The following is a 12,928-nucleotide window of genomic DNA, read 5'->3' on the forward strand; positions in this document are numbered from 1 at the left end:
CCACAACGTTTCTCCATCACAATTCTCATATCAAGTGACTCTCCTAGCAGTGCCGCCGTGAATTCTTACATGGACCATGTCTCTCTCACACACACTTCCATAATCTTCCATCCCATCCCTGCTCTTCCCAATCCTCTTCCACAATCACTAACTTTGCACCCAGTTGCAAAAGTCCTTGAATCAATTCGTCTCAACAACCCAAATCTTCTACAAACCCTCAAAACCATCCTTGAAACATCCTCTGTTGTTGCCTTCATGATTGATTTCTTCTGCCACCCAACTTCTCCTGTTGCCACTGAGTTGAACATCCCTCTTTGCTAATATTTTCCCTCTGGCGCTTCTACTGTTGCTTCAATCCTTCACCTCCCAAACCTCCATAAGCAAACCAACAAGAGCTTCAAAGAGCTTGGCTACTCCACTGTCCTCGACATCCCAGGATTGCCCCCAATTTGAGCTTCACAGATGCCGTCTTCTACGCTCAATTGGAACAATCATATCTACGATAAGATCTTGGATCTGGGCATGAATTCTCCAATCCTAGTTGGAGATTATTTTTCACCCATTAATTTTCAACTAGGATATGGAAAACAAGGATTTAGAATTGGTAGAACCAGGGATTTGGGAATCGGGTAATGAAGGAGGGTCTGATTTTGTAAATTAATAAACTTCAACTCCTTAAAATGTAAAAATAAAAAAAAATAATTAAAAAAAAAAGAATATGGACAAATTCGTCATAGAAGTGATAATTTGTCCTTTAAATTGACTTTTTTCTATATTACAGAAGAGGTAGATGCAAAATCTCAGTTTTTTTGGACTAAAAAAGACATAAACCAAACCTCAGGGGGTTTAGATGAAAATAACTCAAAAATCAATTACAGAATACTCTCTACTGTTAAGAATTGAAAACTACAAATGGATAGTTCTGCAGAAGCAATAAAAAATTAAATCCCTTTACACATGAAGCACTCGTAAGAATCATCTACAAATAGTTAAGTTGGTCTAAACAAGGATATCATCATCATCTTCTGACAAGGTTTGAGTTTGGATACCCTCTCTATTAGGGTAAAGGTCTGTGTTCTCCTTATATTTTTCTATCACACGACGATAGAATAAAACACATATCTAAATACTGATAAAATGAATTAGAGATAAAATTCTCATTAAACTTTAGCGGTTGCCACATCCAACTAATAAAAGCTCAAAATTAACGAGCAAATAGTTCCCTTCCAGGCAACAGTTAAGCTAGTTGGGTTAACAGTTCATTGAGTTACGAGTGGAGCTGGCTTGAATTAGTGAAGGAATTAAAGATAAGATGATAAATACCACGGGCTTTAAATTGCAAATTGCAAATACGCGTGAAGGAGAAGGAACATTAACATCATTTGATGCATGCATGCACAGGTATAACTGTATAAGTGGGGTTTTCTTCATTGACTTACATTTATGATGGTTGTCAAAACCCTAGTGCGTGTCAACCAACACACATTATATGTGTTCTTATTTTTATTTTTAAAGTAAAAATATGTACTTGTATTCTTATCTTAACATTTAAAGTGTCTCAAACCCATCCAAATTTCCCATCAAGTAGGTTGTTTAAGCTGGATATTTTCAGTAGAATTGAAAACTACGAATGGACAGTTCTACTGAAGCAAACAAAATTCACTCACTTTACACATGAAGCACTTGTAAAAATCATTTACAAATAGTTAAATAGTTAAGTTGGTAAGAACAAAGATATCATCGATCACCATCTTCTGCTAAAGTTTGAGTTTGGATCTCCTCTTTATCGGGGTAGAGGTCTTTATCGGGGTAGAGGTCTGTGCTCCCCTTATGATTTTCTATTACACGACGGAATGAAACCCATCTCTAAATCTAATAAAATGAATTAGAGATAAAATTCTCATTGGATCCTATATAAACCTCACCCATATTGTATGATAAAAAACGTAAAACATCGAAAATGAATCTTTTCGCAGACGGATAAAGAATCCGGAGCGTTGCTAGTCAAATTGGAAAACGGATGTCTCTCAATGTCTTCCTTGACTTGGCAAGGAGGCTGCGTTTGTTTGCAAAGGTGGGGTGGGAAAAAAGAGGTGGGAAAAAAAAACATGTGGGTCCCATGAGTAGTGGGATGAGGAGAAGAAAATAAAAGGAAAGAGTTTTGTGGAAAATTGATAGTGGTGGGTCCCACTTTTTACTTTTCCCAACTTTTCCACAAAGTCTCACTAAATATGTGGAATTTTAAAATGGTTTGGGGTGGGAAAGTTGAGGCTGCCCCGCCAGCAGACAAGTAGAAAACTTGTCTCTCACTTTCCCGCCCCAAGCAACCAAACTATCTACCATTTTGGAATTTGAGGGAAAAGTAAGAAATCTGCACTCTTTTCAAGAATTTTCCCATGCACCCCTTTTTTTCCACCCCACCTTTATTCCAGTAAACAAACGCAGCCGAAATGTCTTTTTTCTTTGTGGAAACTTGTCAAGGAAATGTCAAATGCTTATCCATTGAAACTTCAAATTTTTTTTTTTTTTTGATAGTAAAAAAGGAAATTGCATTAATATTACGTAAAAAAACAGTTGCAGATATTGAAAATAGTTCTTTTACGGTTATCTTGTGGGGCGGAAGGGAGACCAGGGGCCAACCAGAAAGGCAACGAAGAGTCCACCAAGGCCAGAGGAACACGAGCGGGGTGTTCCAACACCACAAACACCGCGCCGCCCGCCCCCACCCACCCTCCATGCGGCGGGTCAGGCCGCGGCCGATGAGCGGGCATTGCCCATATGGCGATTATTAGAGGGGCCATTGAAACTTCAATTATTTTAGATAAAGATGTTTTGGCTTTGTCAATTCATACAAACCAAACAACACGCCAAACAGATAAAAGATATTATACATCATTTATACTTGGAGTTCTCTCTTGCTCTATCCATTTCTTCTTCTTCTTGCCATACCTCAGTTGAGCATCAACTGACATCAGAGGTGATTCAATGGATGGATCAACCCTCCCGTCTCTGGTGCCAGTCTGCATTTCTTTCTTTGCTCATTGAAACTTCCCAGCCATGCCTGTTCCAACCACCAACGACTGCGTCACTTCTCATTCAATGAGACAGACCAGACCTCTTTCCGCTAGATTTCTCTTTTTCTTTGTGACATGCATTGATTGATAATTTAGCGAAGTTGTAATAATATCCATCAATTAAAATCCGAAATTGGAATGGGCCAAGACACAACCTAAAAAGCTAGCTACTTCCAATATTTCTTAATTAGTGTTGCTATAATGCCACCATTGATGCATGGAGCTTGGTGTAATGCATCTTTCTCTTGTTTCGTTTATAAAGAAACTTTATAATCTTTGGAACTCTGTGTTGTGTACTCATTTATAGGAACCTCCCTTCCAGCTTAAATGCTTAGCCATTTTTTTTTCTTTTGAACAAGAGATGCCTGCTAGGGTTTCACATGGTTATTATAAAGTGTAAGCATTGATTGATTGGGGTAAAGGTTTCGCATTTAGTATAGTTGCACTTCCTTTTTTAGCAATTTTGGTTCAAATTCTCCAGCTAGGGTAGGACGTTTGTTGAAAGGCATGGCTAACTGACCCTCTACCCACCCCTAGTTTGTATCTCTTTGTACCCAATCAGTGTTCCCTTTACCTTCGAAGGAATAAAAAGTATAGCCTTCCAACAAGCAAGGTTTAAAGTATCCCACGATACTATACGATACTTGCCGATACGTATCCATATTTGGCCCAACAGATACGATGCATCTCGATACGTCTCTCCATTGAGTTACACTAAAATACATTAGCCAGAGCGATACAATACTCGATACAAAACGATACGTCTCTTAAAATCGCCTGACCGATACGATACTCGATACTAATACTTTAAACCTTGCCAACAAGGATGTATGAGCCAGTAGCCAGCTGGATTTGATCAAAATTTGGATTGGCTTTGCACAATTTTTATTTAAATTGACTAATGATGATACTTTTTAGTCTCATTTGTTAGGCAAAGGTTTTCCATTCTTTTCTCTGCGTGTTTTTTTTTTTCTTGTTTTTTTGCCAAAGTTTTTCAGCTACTGTCATTGTATTAAGCATGGAAGAAATTTTGGTTGTAACAGGAATTTTGATCCAGGAAAAGGCCAAAATTTCCAAGTTTCGAAACTTATGATTTTTATGCTAAAGTTTCAAACTTCAGGCTTAATATGGACTCAAAATGATTTGGATTATTGCATACTACCTATTTCAAGCATAATAAACACTATGGAACTATTAATTTACCCCAAAAAAAAAAATCATTGAAAATGTAACATTCAAGTATATAAGATATATGAGAAGAAATAATAATATTACCAATTACAAGTCTATTCTATTCCATGTCTCCCTCTTCCTCTGCACCCCATGCAACTGACAATACAAGTCCTATGATATTTGCCCCATATGTAGTCGGCAACTGCAACTCTGTATGTGGTCTCATTCACATTTCTAAGATGTCCTGATGGTAAAAAGTTGTGAATCTTCGGATAAGGAACTGGCTCAACTGCATATGGAAAGACTATGGTATAAAGTGCGCTTAACAAATGAAGGAACACCATGAGCATCGACAGGGGCAGGGACACCATAAGCTCCATACTAACAATAAGGTTTTAGTGGCTGACTCCGATAGGTGACTATGGGAGGGACACCATAAGCTCCATAACCATAAGGCTCCACTGGTGGCTGACCCCTGAGTCGATAGCTAGGAGAAACATCATAAGGTCCATAACCATAAGCTCCATCAGCCAACCTAGTATAATCAATACTCTCCACAACAATATCATATGAGGACTCTGCAAACGTATGCCATCCGGATCATTTGGAGGTGGAGTCTTAGGAATCATCTATGCTCATCGATCTCATAGATTCCATCAAGCTCTCTGCATCAGCCTGACGATAAAACCCATATGATGGCGTGTCCTTCGTGCAATATTAGTGTTGTCTCCTGTCGCATCCACCTAGCGGCATCTATTCACCCGAATACCTGGGGAGTGATCCACATCCCCATAGATCAGGTCTCAAACAATCACCAATCATTCACACAATAGTCCAATCATGAGCAAAAATAAATCAATGTTATAATATTAATAAAGAAATATGTCAAGTAACAAGGATCTTAGAAGGATCTCAAAACCAAATCAGAGTGCAGAAGTGATGACAAAACTAAAATAAACAACTGGAAAGGGAAAAAGTGAAGTATAATCAAACAACTAAGTGTTACATCAGGTACGTGTCCTTAAGTGAAATATAATTTTGAAACTCAAAAATCTTTGTATCACGAACAGTATAGATCAACTCATGAGTTGAACTAATTTTGAGAATATTCTTCATTGTGAAAGTCATAGTCCCCAAAATCTTATACACCATATAGATCAATCGCTAGTGTCTCATATTCTTGAATTTTTGTGACATCTGGATCTGCAACAAACTAAAACAACGAATTCCCCGAAGGGTGAGCTCAAAAAAACTTAATGAGCAGTTCATAAACAAATAACTAATGTCATAGTCTTAATCAATACATCATATAGTGCAACATATCATGAAGTGTAATGCAACAATGCAACTATACTCTAACGGATGCTAGTCTCTAATGGTAGACATGCATTAAGGTAGAACACCAACCTCCTCTAGGTAGGTCTCGTCACTCTAATCTCTCACGGGTTAGTTACCGATCTTGAGATCCCGGGTAAGGCGACAAGGCATCTTTCTTGGACTATCACCATGGCTGGGGTTTAGGTCACCATTCTCTCACCACACCATTGGCATGAGTACTAGTGTGTGTCAGGGATAAGCCTAACCCAATGCAAGTCATTTACATAGTCACATCATACTAGGTCCAGATAACCCCCCTCAAGCTTCTTGCCTTCTTGGTTTATCGCCGACACGAGGCGAAATTTCGAGGTGTTGCTTGGGGGGCGACACAATACCCCCAGCAACACCGATTTAACATTAAGTCGGTGATATGTCGCCGACATAGACTTTTTCGACGACACCGGACCACCCCACCGCCGGAACCCAAGAGAGAATCACCTCCACGCTCCACCCCCACCTCCGGCACCCAAACCAAAGCCACCTCCACCCCCACCTCCGGCACCCAAGCTAGAGCCACCTCCACATTGGATTGGCCGTGATCTTTTCTTCATGGCAATAGCCAGTAGAGATCCTGAACTCCCAGCGATGTCAGGCATCTTTCAACAGAGCAATCGGGAAGATAATTAGCTTGTGGATCAATCGATCTCTAAACGAACACTTCAGACCATTCGACTTCTGATCATTCTCCAACTAGTTTGAAGGCACAATAGCTGATTGCTGAGGAATTAGCTAAAGGAAATCACAAGAAAGAGAATAACAGTCCATCTGCTAGGAACGAGACCCCGATCGTTGAAGCTCTTCCATCTGCAGATTCCGGTGTCGATGACTCCAATCACAAGATCTGAGCTAAACTCGCACTCCTTTAGCAACTCAGAGCTATCTTTAGTTCTCAAGTGGTTTTGGGGATGGCGAACATGTTTGACGGCGAGTATCGCTGGGAAGGAGCGAGAGTTGCAGAGAAACGAGAAAGTGAGAAATCCAACCGACTTTAGGTTTGGGGATGGTTTTGTGATATTTAGGTTTGCAAATATCGACCGACTTCTCAAACTGCCCCTTCCCTTAATCTTTTTGGGACCCTAAACAAGCTACAATAGAAATCATGAATGCAAACAGAAAAAAAGTGGAGGTATAGAAGAATGAGCAAAAGCAAAGAACTAGGAAACTTACTTGTTTTTTAGTTGAAGAACAAAGCAAGGAAACTGGAAATCACAGGCACTTGTTGAAAATCTTCAAGCACAAACGAATTTGCGAAACGGAGAAGTAAAGGTTGAAGCTGAGAAATGAAGGAGTTTAAATAGACTAAAGGAAAAATCATGTACGAACGAGACACATTCAGATCAACGGTTGAGTTCGAACAATGGTTCGAGGCATGATCCAACGAACAAGATTAACCCATTACTAAGCGTGAGGCCGTCATGATGGCGCATGTTCCCTAAGGCCAAGTGGTGAAAGGAGCGCGGGATACGAAAAGCGAGAGCAGCTCAATGAAACGTATCGTTGCGCAAACGGGAGCAATAAATGCAATGTTTGGAAAACAGGAGGACATTTGGACTTCACCTTACTGTTCTAAGGGTTCGTGATTGAGGAAAGGCAAACCAAGCAATCGGTTGCGTCTTACCGATCACTTGGCTTGAGGGGCTCATGATAAGAATAAAATAAAAGCAAACCAAGTCCAATCATGATCGGGACTGGTTCAAGGGTCGAACCAATAAGTAGCGTAAGTGTGAAGGGCCCAATGGTTATTGGAAAGTGACGTGTTTCCATTAAATTCGGGATACACGATCGTGCCATATATGGAAACTATAACTGATTCCGAAAGAAGGGGGAAAACCCTATGATCGGACGACTACCAAGAAAGATCATAAACAAATCTAACGATTGAGAATAAAAGGTGAATCCTATATAAACTAAAGTATCACACGAACCAGAGGTACCTGAACCATTTCCCTCCATTATCGTTATTCAATTAAGCTCTGCATCTGTGGTGATCCATTATTGACATTACCTTCGGAGGTGGCTTCCCGATCATGGAGTCAACCCATGTCTAACCTTGTTTTGCAGGCAAGCATTAAGGAGTGATCAATTTTTGGACACATCAAAGCACAAGGTTGCTTAAAGCATTACACTCTAAGTATCTAGTCTGGAATACCCAAACTATTGCTTCCAACTAATATTTATAGAACAACACTAGGCTCTACAGTTAGTTGGACTCTCCCACAAAGGCCCATTACACTTTGGATTGTAACTAATCTGATGGCATATGTTAGAACATACACTGGATATAACTCAAATACCTAAACCATATTTAAGTATGAGTTGAACGAAATGCATTCAGATCAACGGTCGAGTTCGAATGATAGTTCAAGGCATGATCCAACGAACAAGATTAACCCATTACTAACGTTGGGATGAAGAAGACAGTTCGAGTGTGAGGCCGTCATGATGGTGCTTGTCCCCTAGGGCCACGTGGCGAAAGGAGCACGGGATACGAAAGCGGCTCGATGAAACATACCGTTGCGCAGACAAGAGCAATAAATGTGACGTTTGAAGAACGGGAAGACGTTTGGGCTTCACCTTACCGTTCTAAGGGTTCGTGATCGAGGAAAGGCAAACCAAGCAATCGGTTGCGTCTTACCGATCACTTGGCCTGAGGGGCTCATGATAAGGATAAAATAATAGCAAACTAGGTTCAACCATGATCGAGTCAAGGATCCTAGTAGGGACTAGTTCAAATGTCAAACCAATAAGTAGCGTAAGCATGAAGGGACCCGACGCCTATTGGAAAGAGATGTGCTTCCGTTAAATTCGAGATACGCGATCATGCCATATATGGAAACTACAATTAACTCCGAAAGAAGCGGGGAAAACCCTACTATCGAACGATTACTAAGGAAGATCATAAACGATTCAATTATTGACTTAACCTTCGGAGGTGGCTTCCCGACCGTGGAATCAGTCCACGTCTAACCTTGTTTTGCAAGCAAGCATTAAGGAGTGATCAATTTTTAGACACATCAAAGCATAAGGTTGCTTAAAACATTACACCCTAAGTATCTAGTTTAGAATACCCAAACCGTTGCTTCCAACTAGTATTTATATATAACACTAGGTTCTACAATTAGTTGGACTCTCTCATGCACAAAGGCTCATTACACTTTGGATTGTAACTAATCCGATGGCATATGTTAGAACTCAAATACTTAAACCATATTTGAGTATGGATCGAATACCTCAACAAAGAGTTCCTTGAAAAGGATAAAAAGTTAATTTTTTTTTCTTTTTAAATTAAACAAAAATAAAATTTATTAAAGTTCAACCATTCTTAGCAAAGGGGCACTATGGTCATTAGACACACAACATTCGAATGAATATGCTGTGACTTAGGATTCGAAAGGGCGGATAGCACCATAACTTCACCCTTGAGTGAGTAGACGAAGTTGTCCTTCCTATGGATTTTTCTTCACATCCCCATCGGGGTAGAATGAAGGATAAACACGTCAGATCATCAGAGAGAAACTGTGAAAACTCAAAGTCATTAAATGAAGAATTCATGGCAGTTCCAACCGTAACCAGTCGGCCAGTAAAGTTGGGTGCACACATTAACTGTCTGTTCACCCACCACCTTTCATCTATAAGGACTCTGCAACTTCTTCCCCCTTCAGATCACAGAAAAAGGTAGGAAGGAAGAGGAGAAACAAACCCAGATTAACATTCTCACTTCCGAAGCTCCAAGTAGTTGGAATGGCAACTGGGGAGCACACCCTTCTCTCCACTGAGATCGTAAACAGGGGAATAGAATCTTCAGGACCCGATGCCGGTTCCCCTACTTTCTCAGTGAGAGTTCGCCGCCGGTTGCCGGACTTTCTTCAGTCTGTAAACCTCAAGTACGTTAAGCTTGGATACCACTACCTCATCAACCATGCAATATACCTGGCAACCATACCAGTATTGGTATTGGTGTTCAGCGCAGAGGTAGGAAGCTTGAGCAAAGAGCAGCTATGGATGAAGCTTTGGGAAGAAACACGTAACGACTCTGCTACCATGCTTGGTTTTCTCATCGTCTTCGTCTTCACACTTTCTGTCTATTTCATGTCTCGCCCTCGCCGAATCTACCTTCTCGATTTCGCTTGTTACCAACCCGACGATGATCTCAAGGTAATCTTTTCTTGTTTGCTCGAAATGGAAATTTTTAGTCTCCACAGCATTCCGGCACCGCCGGTGGTGCAATTCGTGACGGAAATCGCGTGTACACGTCTCATTCTTTTATGATTTTTGCTGGCTTCATGCGTTCCTTGTGAGTTCACTTACTGAATTCATGACTCCGTAGATTCCGGAGTTGTTCAACAGTAACCGTCTGTTGCTCCTTCTGAGTCTCACTCACATGGTGAGTGCGGAGAGACTTGAAAGTCACTGTCACTGTGAAATCTAGGAGGGAAATAAAACAATGAATTTTGATATAGGTGAAAATGACCTCTTCCTTCAATACTGAAACTGAACTAACAAACGCAGGTATCAAAGGAAGAGTTCATAGAACAAGCAAGAAAATCTGGAAAATTCGATGAGGCAAGCCTGGCTTTCCAGAAGCGGATCTTGGAGGCGTCGGGGATTGGAGACGAATCGTACATACCGAAAACTGTTATGTCGCCAGAGAATTGTGCGACGATGAAGGAAGGGAGAGAGGAGGCTTCGACTGTGATGTTCGGTGCCCTAGACGAACTATTTGAGAAGACAGGAGTGAGGCCTAAGGACATCGGTGTGCTGGTGGTGAACTGTAGTCTCTTTAACCCAACACCTTCACTGTCGGCCATGATAGTGAACAAGTACAAGATGAGAGGCAACATCCTCAGCTTCAATCTTGGAGGAATGGGTTGCAGTGCTGGGATCATAGCACTGGATCTTGCTAGGGACATGCTTCAGGCCAATTCCAACAACTATGCCGTCGTTGTCAGCACGGAAATGGTAACTTTCAACTGGTACGCTGGTCGTAAGCGCTCTATGCTCATTCCTAACTGCTTCTTCCGCATGGGTTGCTCCGCCGTCCTCCTCTCCAACCGCCGTCGCGATTTCCGTCGTGCTAAATACCACCTCGAACACATTGTCCGCACTCACAAGGGCGCCGACGATCGCAGCTTCAGGTTTGCAGTTCTTTTTTTCGTTTTTTCTTTTTCTTATCAATTTTTGTTCTTATTAATAATAGAAAATCTCCCAAAAATCTGTACTTCGCTCTTAAGTATTTAAAATTCAAAAGCAAATTAGAGACATAATAATCAGTGTAAATTTTTGAATAAAATTCCCTAGTAATGCTTTTCATCTCTCACTCCCAACCCATAAACATCTGTTAGACTGCTCTGAATTTTCATCAATTTTTTATTTTGATATATTAAAATTATTTTTCTTTTTTAATGAACAAATTACACATAAACTTCATAATCAACCATCAATTATATCTACTATTCCTAAAAGTTAAATGATAATATTATCAATAAAAGGGTATTTATAGTTAATTTTTTTAGGAGTAGTAGATGTAGTTGATTCTACCAAAGGGGTTGGTCCAGGAGGAAAGTAACTTGGTCCGCTTAAGCAAGGTTTCCGCATTGAAACCTTGTAGATGCAAAAAAATTTCACTGTTAGACTCACCCACCACAGCCAGGTGTGCTACCCGAATCGAACACCAGATTAGTCAGGACAAAACCTTAAAAATCGGGATTGACAAACCAAAAAAAAAATTGTAGTTAGATTGCATATTCATGGAGTCTATGTAATTTGCCTTTTTATAATTTATTCTAGACAAAAATTATTAGATACTTTTTCATTACTGACCAAAAATAAACTTTTACATGGGTAAAAATAAAGAATGGATATAAAAAAGGGCCCAAAATTTGATTCCTTAGAAGTCTTGTGGTGTTATTCTTAATGGCTAGAATGGTATGGGAATGCATGGAATGTGGCAGGTGTGTATACCAGGAAGAAGATGAGCAAAGGGTGAAGGGACTAAGCATCAGCAAAGATTTGATAGAAGTGGGAGGGAATGCGCTGAAGACCAACATAACCACTCTTGGTCCACTGGTTCTACCCTTTTCGGAGCAGCTCCTATTCTTTGCCAGTCTCGTGTGGAGGTATCTCTTCCGTGGTGGAAATGGTGAGGTGTCTAAGCAGAAGAAGCCCTACATTCCTGACTACAAGTTGGCGTTCGAGCACTTCTGCGTGCACGCCGCCAGCAAGGTGGTGCTAGATGAGCTGCAGCGCAACCTAGAGCTCAGCGAATCGAACATGGAGGCATCAAGGATGACGCTCCACCGCTTCGGAAACACTTCCAGCAGCAGCATATGGTACGAGCTGGCCTATCTTGAGGCAAAAGGAAAGCTGAAGCGTGGTGACCGTGTTTGGCAGATTGCTTTTGGGTCGGGCTTCAAGTGCAACAGTGCTGTCTGGAAATGCCTTCGTCGAGTCCGAAGACCAACCAGAAACCCATGGCTGGATTGTCTTGATCGTTACCCAGTTCTTCCTTAGAGCTCTATCACCATCTAAGTCTTTCCATTCAACTCAAGACTTTTAACATATTTATTATTCTGCAACTACCAACTACGAGTATTAAGTAGAGAGAATACTTTTGTTACTTATTTTACTTTTTAAGAGTGTGAGCTTGCTTGCTACAAAGGGCAACATACAATTGTTTGTTGACCCTGAAATCCAACTTCAGCATACCTTCCATACCTTCGTTAATGCTCAATGGTGACTGCAACAGAGCAGGAATGTTCAACACAAGGCCATTGAATAAATAAATTAAATTAAACAGCTTTTTCTCTTCTTTTCTTTTCTTTTTTTCCTGAGAAAGTAGATAAGTATTTTTCTCCTGTGGATGAAAATAATTTTATTTATATAATAACTTTTTAGTCAATATTCTACACCTTGATCCAAGGTGAAGATCTCTTTTAGATGTAGATTATGATTTTTTTTTGGCAGTTTTGTTATAATATGAGATTTGGTCTGAATTTAATGATTTTGGAAGGTAAAGATAACTACAAACCCCACTTTGAAGGTGGAGAATCAATCCACTTTTGATCCCAACGAGTTTCATACACTCTAAAGATGAACCCATTAGCCTATATGCGCAAATGGATCCTTCTTTCCACCATACCTAGAAAATTTAGGAACAGATTTAATTAAAGATTTTCTCCTTTTAGTTAGGCATATATGAAACTTACAATTTTTTCTTTTTTCACATAAGAACCACAAAAAATAATAGTTCAAATTTGCTCTAAACTCCAAAGGGCATCTGGACCTTTGACTGCTAGAAGCAGTGC

At 40.3% G+C, this 12,928-nt stretch overlaps 1 protein-coding gene across 1 annotated transcript; it reads left to right on the forward strand.

Moving 5' to 3' along the window:
• Positions 1-9,273: 9,273 nt before the first annotated feature.
• KCS10 (3-ketoacyl-CoA synthase 10) lies at positions 9,274-12,440 on the forward strand. Its single transcript, XM_089162923.1, has 3 exons — positions 9,274-9,779; positions 10,134-10,759; positions 11,576-12,440. The coding sequence occupies exons 1-3, from the start codon at positions 9,366-9,368 to the stop codon at positions 12,132-12,134; spliced, it is 1,599 nt and encodes a 532-aa protein (XP_089019049.1). The 5' UTR covers positions 9,274-9,365; the 3' UTR covers positions 12,135-12,440.
• The last annotated feature ends 488 nt before the right edge of the window (positions 12,441-12,928 follow it).

The sequence above is a fragment of the Hakea prostrata genome, chromosome 7 (assembly GCF_041222555.1).
Source record: "Hakea prostrata isolate BN-2017 chromosome 7, UWA_Hpros_2, whole genome shotgun sequence".
Taxonomy (NCBI): Eukaryota; Viridiplantae; Streptophyta; class Magnoliopsida; order Proteales; family Proteaceae; genus Hakea; species Hakea prostrata.